At 46.1% G+C, this 7,715-nt stretch overlaps 1 protein-coding gene across 1 annotated transcript in view; it reads right to left on the bottom strand.

The window, feature by feature from the left end:
- The window catches only part of prr12a (proline rich 12a), a 17,943-nt gene that overhangs the window by 3,004 nt on the left and 7,224 nt on the right, over positions 1 to 7,715 (bottom strand). Inside the window, exons 5-13 of the mRNA XM_020606148.1 lie at positions 6,249 to 6,282; positions 5,704 to 5,931; positions 4,855 to 5,548; positions 2,381 to 2,862; positions 1,965 to 2,081; positions 1,590 to 1,723; positions 873 to 1,327; positions 579 to 698; positions 50 to 147 (exon numbers count right to left, since the gene is read on the bottom strand). Of these exons, the coding sequence (XP_020461804.1) occupies positions 50 to 147; positions 579 to 698; positions 873 to 1,327; positions 1,590 to 1,723; positions 1,965 to 2,081; positions 2,381 to 2,862; positions 4,855 to 5,548; positions 5,704 to 5,931; positions 6,249 to 6,282 (2,362 nt within the window). The remainder of the gene's footprint in view (positions 1 to 49; positions 148 to 578; positions 699 to 872; positions 1,328 to 1,589; positions 1,724 to 1,964; positions 2,082 to 2,380; positions 2,863 to 4,854; positions 5,549 to 5,703; positions 5,932 to 6,248; positions 6,283 to 7,715) is intronic.

Here is a 7,715-nt window from a genome sequence, read left to right on the forward strand (position 1 = left end):
TTTTAAATGTTTTGTGGGGGGGGGGGGGTCAGAGAAAGAAACGGATTACCTGGTGCTGAGAGCTCATGCTGACTCTCCTCAACAGCCTCCTTTTTTGTTCGCTGAGGATGCTGTCAATCTTCCTCATTGGTGGGAGGTACAGCTCATCTGCTCACCAATTGAGATAAGGGAAGTTTGATTAGTCATTTATGCTGCTGCCAATCATTTTAATGTCAAAGGCAGACTCAAGGTAGTCCTATCAGTATTCTAGGGACTTTCTTTCAACCGCACCTTGTTTGTTTGGATTCTAAAAACCATTAACAAAACATGCATGATACACAATTCTCTAACAATCCCCTTGTGTTAGTCAGGGTAGGCTGGATGGCTTGACCTAGCAGCTGCTACTTGTCAGTGGGGGTGACATTTATTCAATCTACCCAAACCACAATATCTGAAACTACTTTTGAAAATAGCACCAATATGCCTGAATACAGCTGTTTCAGTGCAGCCATTTAGCCTGCAGAAAGCATGCTACCAGATGGGTGTTAGCTATTTAAATGAAGTTTAAAGTGTAACTGTGTGGAAGATGTCGTTCTCACCATCAGTGTCCTCCAGAGCCTGGATCATATCAGGGTCTAGTGCTGTGCTGACCAGCATCTCCACATAGCTCCTGAACATCTCCCTCATGGCACGGTTGTTCACTCCGCCTTTCACTGGCACTAAGAGGACAGAAAACAGACTATAAATCTATCCAAAAACATCCAACTACCATTTTATGTGACACAAATAACAACCACTTTGTTATTATGGTCTCAAATGTGACAGGAAACTCCCATTACATCATGACTTCTGATAGCAAAATGCACATACAAAGAACCAAAATGGCATCTCACTTTCATTCTCACTAGGTGCCTCATCCGATGAATCAGAGTCTGATGATGAAGCCACTTCCTTCAGCCACTTCTTCCTCTTCTTCGGTGGTGGCTCTGCCTTCACCTTGGCCAGCTTGGACTTGGGTGGGCGCTCAGCCTTTTCCTTCCTCTCCACCACTTTCTTCTCCTCCTTTGCTCTACCTCGTTCTGCTGGCACAGCACGTTTCCCCACTTTGTCTTGCTGTGGATGCACTCGCTTCTCCTTCTCATGCTCCCTTTCTTTCTCCTTGGCTTTGGGTAGAGCAGTTGGAACCTCCTTCTTCTCCCGCTGTTCTTTTGTTGTTGCTGTGGCCGCTGTTCTTGTTTTCTCCCTCTGTTCACGCTGGACTGGTGGAGCCACTCTCTCCTCTTTCTCCACTGCTTTCAGTGGCACCTGGGTAGCAGGAGGGGATGCCATTCTGGGGAGGGACTGGCGTCTGTTTTACATGAAGAAATTATTTGGGACTATTCATTATTCAATTATCAATACTCTATTTCTGTCACTAGGGTCCAGTCAACCAAGGTCCCCTCATCTGCTCCACATTATTTTTGGGGCTTTTTAAGCTAAGCCCAACAGGGCACGAGTCTAAGCCATGACACTTGTGTTCCCTTATCAAGGCATGGTGGTTTTAATCCAACTAAACCTAGTGAGGCTTATGTAAATATGAATCAAATTTTTCAGGTGGAAAATACTGGTACCTGAGAGCAGGTGTGGCTCTGCGCCATGGTCTCCGAGAGCAGACCCTGACGTAGTCCTTCTTATTTACATTCTCCAAAAACTTGACATAGATTCGCTGGTATCGCCTCTTGGCATCACCAAAGTAGCCAAGATACTGGAAGAAAACAAACAAACACACAATGTACACAAAACCTTCAAATGACCCGACTTTGCCTGATGATAATGTGGCAATTTCATGAAATATATTCCACCTAGATTCATACTGTATGTGCGAGCATTTTTCGACACTATGGCATCTCTATATGTCATGATGTAGCAGGGATTATTGGAAGTGTACAAATCACCATGACCTTTGCAGGTGTGGTTAGATCAGAGGGTTTGGGGGGTGAACTCACATTGCTTGTGGCGCAGAACTGTCTCTGCCCATCTTTGATCTCTGGGCTGAACTTCTGCAGCAGGGCCTTCTGCACCCTCCAGATAGGTGGAGGTTCTCGGCCCATCTGCAGGGCCAGCTGTGCCCAAACACATGACAAGCTGGTAAGTACATAATGCTGCTGTAACCTATCAGCTACTAAAAGATTCAATACATTTTACTCATTAAGGGAGCATCAAGCGATTTTCCCTGATGGTTTGCCGCTTGCTTTGCTCACACTGACACCTACATATCAGCATGATATCTGTAATGATTTTGTATTAGTTAAGATAATGCATACAGTTTGTGGCTCTCCACCTTTTTTTAGTCTCTCAAAGTATATTTGAGCCTTTAAATGTCAATAAAACACACTAAACACAAATTTCCACACATGAATACCTTGAGAGTTCCAATGTCTTCCACTCGCACCACAAACTCATCCCTTTCTCTGAAGATGCCCTCCCCTCCACTCTCGCTCTCATCCTCCTCACTCTCTCCAACAATGGCAGCGTCTTCTTGCTTCTGGGCGAGATGCAGGGAAGTGATTTTAGGAGCTGGGAGTTCTTCGGGCGAGGCAGGGGAGTCTGGAGATGGCATTGGAGACTCCTTCTGAATTGAAGATGGAGGAGGAGGGGAAGTTGAAGGAGGAGTGGCAGGCTGAGGGAGAGCAGCAGGTGGTGGAGGTGGTGGAGTGGGGGATGTGGGAGCAACAGGGCTCGGAGGCTGAGAATTCTCCTGTTGTTGTTCTGGTGCAGGTAGGGGTGAGGGAAGTGAAAGGGGAGGGAGGGGGGAGTGAGAAGGAGAGGAGGATGAGGCAGGAGATGGAGGAACAGAGGGGGGTTCGGGAGTTGCTGGAACAGGAGGAATCTCAGGGAGGGGTGCTAGAAGAAAAGAAGGGCAAGATTAGGGTCAGCTTTACTTATCAATGTACCACAACATAAAAACACCCATAAGAATTTAATCAAATTGGGTGATATGACCATATGATCTTTTTTCAGTGTTATGGACAATTCAAAATTTTAATTAGTATTTATCTGTCTACATGAATGATGATAAATCATGACTCAAAGCTAGTTTTCTTTATCAGAACTACTGTATATGCTGTTCTCCAGTAATCACAGTCACATTGCAAGGCTGTTGTCCTTTAAACACAATACTGTAAAAACAGTACATAATATACTTGAAGCAGCTGTACAACAATGACAAAAAGCAGCCCTTGCAAGTGTCACCATGATTTGTTTATTAAAAATAAAAATGTTTAATTTAAAAAGCATCAATGGTGGGCAATGACTAGAGAAACATCTAGAACAGGTGTAAGAGCTAAGTTACCTCAAAATAAACTGCACCTGGTTTGTCGTGCTGCCAATAGAAGTCTGAACTTAAGTTTCAAAATAAAGTTATTACAAACTTCGTTACACAGCGCAATGGCCTGTTACGTGTCGGATTTTGTTGAACAGAACATTATCAATGAGGTACCACAACTGCCTTTCTTTGGTATTACTTTGCAGCCTTCAGCTGATTTCTTATTTCCATTACTCGAGGTTGTTGTCTAGCAAAGTTTACACATGTGGGGGTTTCCAAGGAAAAGGCGCCAGCTTTCGTTACTGTCACAACCATGGAGCTCAAACATGCGGACGTCTTCAAGAAAGCGGTGACAAATTACGCTACTGTCCTAACCACGGGGGTATAAAAGAGAATGGTCCGAATTCCCATGAATTTATTATTATAGCTGGATACGACACTGCCGCTCAGTCGTTAAGTACCATTAGCAGTACTGTAAAGAAAAATCCCCCACAGGGCCAAAAAGCATTTGCTCCATAGACCACACTGGGTGTTCTCCAAAACCCAGCCGGTACGGCGCTGGTGTTGTACCGGTATGTGTTCCACTGGTTAAAACTGTGTTTACTGTAGCACGCTCTCTCGGAAGTTAAGGTTAGAATTAGGATAATGTTTGGTTTCAGGTTAAGATATAAGGTAAGGGGGAGATATTTAGAGGGCGAAACATATCGATATAACACCGGCTTGTGTCAGAGGGGCGTGGTTTCCATTCTATTTAAATTTGGAACATGCCACGTTTGCCGACCTGAAGCTATTAAATAATTTGTGGAGTCCGATAGCACGGTGAACAGCAACCTCTTTTGGTCAGAAAATGTGGGCACCTTATTTTCCTAGCAGCACCCAACTTTTGATTGTAAATAAGCAACTCTGCAGATAGGACATTTTATATTTAAAAATAATGACAATTCTCTCCTTGATCCAGATTCTGTAAAATTATGATTGAATGAAATCAAAACCCATTAAAACAAAAACAAAAAAAAAACAAAACACACTTGATATTAAGATGGTGTCTTGGTATCTGGGCTCTCTGGAGAAACATTCAGACAGTCATGTAGGTTTTTCACTTTGTGAATACACTCTTTGTATTATGGTAAGAGTTTTACAATTGTGAAACTTTCCCAGTGCCTAGAAAACTGACTTATTTTCATGATCTCTTCCCACTGTAAAGCCTGCTGAAGGGCACAGTGAGGAAAACACTAATTCACATGCGCAGTAGGCCACACAACACAGAGGCAAGCATGGATAAAATTTTTTGGTATATGCCCCAGGCGAGCAACTTTCAGAGGAATGAACAGGTGCCATTTTGTAACTCAACATCCAGTTTTGCCCTAATACATCCATGGTAACTCAAGAAAACTGCTGGCATTGGTGTTTGAGAGACAGCAGAAGACACGCTAATCTTGATTTAACGATATAGGCAAATTCAAATGAATGTAATTAATTCAATACATTGCCCGGCCCTAAGCTAAGCTGCAGAAAAATCAAGGTTATAGAAATTGGGACAAGAGATGAATAAAAAGCTTATTCACACTTACCATCAAGCTTAAGGGCACCCAGGGTTTCCAGCTGTGGTTCTTTCTCCTCTGTCATATCACTGTCTTCATCCCTTCCTATGCTTCTTTCTTCCTCATTCTCTTCTTCCTTGTTCTCATCCATGTCCGTATCTTCAGGCTGGAGAACCTCAGGTTCATTGGATTGGGGCTGGGTGTGTGGGATATGCATGGTAGGCTGTGGGCTAAGTGTTGGGGGCTGCAGTGTGGGAGTAAGCGGGGCCTGAGCAGGCTGAGGTTGAGGCTGGGGAGTTGGAGGAGGTAGCTGAGGCTGAATGCTAGAGGTTAGCTGAGGAGTGTCATACAGAGCAGAAATGGCTGAGGAGATGCTCTTCTGGAGGTCCTGGTTCTTTCCAACAGAGTCCTCCTCATCTGAGGAGAATGAAGGCAAGGTTTCCAGGTTCCTCTTAAGTTCATCTTCCAAGCGCTTGGGGCTAGGGCAGTTGCCCAGGGCCAGTCCCCCATTCCCTTCACTGTCCCCGAATGGAGGGGGCGGAGGTGGAGGAGGAGGTGCAGGAGACAGCGGCCGCAGACCCCCTGATTTACAGGGTGAAGTCTCACCATTGTCATGTTCCATTCCTGGTGAGATGTCCAAGCTTGGAGGTCTCTTTCCTGACTTGAGAAAGTCCAGAAATGAAGCGACAAAGCCGGCTTTGGACTCTGAGTCCTTCTCATCCCCCTAGCAGAAACACAAAGGAGAGAGACTCATCTCAAAATACCACCACTACAGCAGTCAACGCCACAAGCAATGAACTTGAACTATATCTGATTAATTTTATCACTATCCAACTTTAATCATCCTCTGCTTCACATAGCAAGGATATCATCCTTTACCCGTTCCTCCAGCCCCTCATCGTCCACTCCTTCGCTCATCATCTGGCTTTTCTGCTTGTTCTTATCCTGACTTCTGGTGCTTTCCGTGCTGCAGGGGGCTCCAGGGCTTAAACCAAGTGAGGGAGCTGAGCCAACTGAGCCGTCCGACAAAGCCGGGTCTGTGCCAGACAAAGAATCTGTCCTCAGCAAAGCATCGGAGGAGGACAGAGTACCGATTGGTAATTTGATCTAAAACAAAAGAAAGAGAACAGTAAGATTTAAAGTGAATGTGCCTGAACATACTGACCATATTACAAAAACTAGGAACCCAGGATGAGCAATTCATCTAATATTTTTTGTCATTTACTGACCATTTAAACAGAATGACTGGGGCTAGCCTTAAACCTGACTATTCTAAAATAAATTTTTAGAAGTGAGAAAGTATAGTGAAACGGGGCTCAAAAGTAAACTGCTTCTTTTATCTGTGCTTTTAACTTGTTTGTTTTTGCATTTACTGGCATCACACCTGTGGTTAAATGACTGTTATAAATTCCCAGACCACCAACCTTCAGAGGTGGAATAGGCTCATGTTGCTGCTGTTGGGGCTGGTGGTGGAGCTGCTGTGGCTGCTGATGGAGGTGATGGTGGTGCATCTGATCCTGCTCTTTCCCGCTAATTTCCATGTACATATCCTCCCTTCTTCCTCCTCTACCTCGGCTTCCACGACCTCTACCTCTGCCACGTCCTTCCACGCTGAATCCTCCTCCTAATGTTGATCCACCCATCTCCCCCATCATCCCTCTTGGAGTGTATGGCTCAGGCATTGGACGGATGCGAGGCCTGCCTCTTGGCCTAGGCGGACCCTCTCTCTTGGGTCGCGTGGGCTTTCTACCCCTCTTTTTGGGTCCATCCTGAGGCATAAGAGAATGTGAACCCATAGATGGGTAGCCAGAGGAGTGGTAGAAATCAATGTCACCCATTAAAGGGCTAAGAGACCCACTTCCTCCTCCTTTTCTGCAGCTGGACACCAAATCTGGCAGCAGGTCTGGCAGCCTCCGGCTGTTCAACCGGATGTCAGCCGGTTGGTCGGCTTTATCTTCATCATCTTCAAACTCATACTCTTGAGCATAACTTTTCTTAGGCAGTGTATTGGGATCCCGCCGCTCCTTTAACAGGTGGAAAGAACTGGATTTAAGGAGTTTCTTAGGACGAGATGAACAGAAAATGGGAGACTGGAGGCCCCCAGAACCAGTTGCTGTAGTAGTTCCTCCAGGTCCAGAGGACATTTTAGCTCCCGAGTTGTTGGGACCAGCAGTACTGGAGCCCATACCCATAGCTGGGGCCTGAGACTGTATCAATCCTAGCTGTTCAGTGTTGACAGTGGATGGGAGCTCATGGGTTTTAAGGGAGTCTAGATCCAGAGTCATGGTGTTGTTGCTGGGTTCTTCAAGGCCATGACAGTATGGTTCATAACCCTGATCTCCACCATGGTGACCCATTATGTCATAGCTAGCTCCACCACTTCCCCCTGCTCCACTTGCACTCTGTCCAGCTTTCATGGAATCCATTCCGTCTTGCCCAGTGTGGCTTTCATTCATCTCCTCCTGGCCCGGTCCTGCACCTCCAGCACAGCTGGACTTGTAGTCCTCTGTACAAAACATTTCTTCCATTACTGGAAAAAAGGAGCGGTCCTCATCCTGGAGGAGGGAGTCTGGGAAGCAGATGGAAGTTAGGGGTACAAAGCGGTTGCTTTGTTGATTCTGGTCTGCCTTCTCCACTGGGCTGACTGTGTCAAACTGGTGCTGGTCTGAACGCTGTTGGTCCATCTGGCTCTGCTGAGGGGTGAGCTGCGATGAGAGCGGCTGCTGTGGGTCCGGCTGAGGCTGGGAGTGGGCTGAGGCAGAAGGTGGGGGTATGTGGTGAGGGTGTGGGGGCTGCTGCTGAGGGTGGGGTTGGGTGTGAGGGTGGTGAGAGTGGGTTTGTTGGTGTTGAGAACTAGGATGCTGCTGTTGCTGCGGGTGGTGCTGTGAGAG

This window comes from Monopterus albus, unplaced genomic scaffold, assembly GCF_001952655.1.
Source record: "Monopterus albus unplaced genomic scaffold, M_albus_1.0 scaffold76.1, whole genome shotgun sequence".
Classification (NCBI taxonomy): Eukaryota; Metazoa; Chordata; class Actinopteri; order Synbranchiformes; family Synbranchidae; genus Monopterus; species Monopterus albus.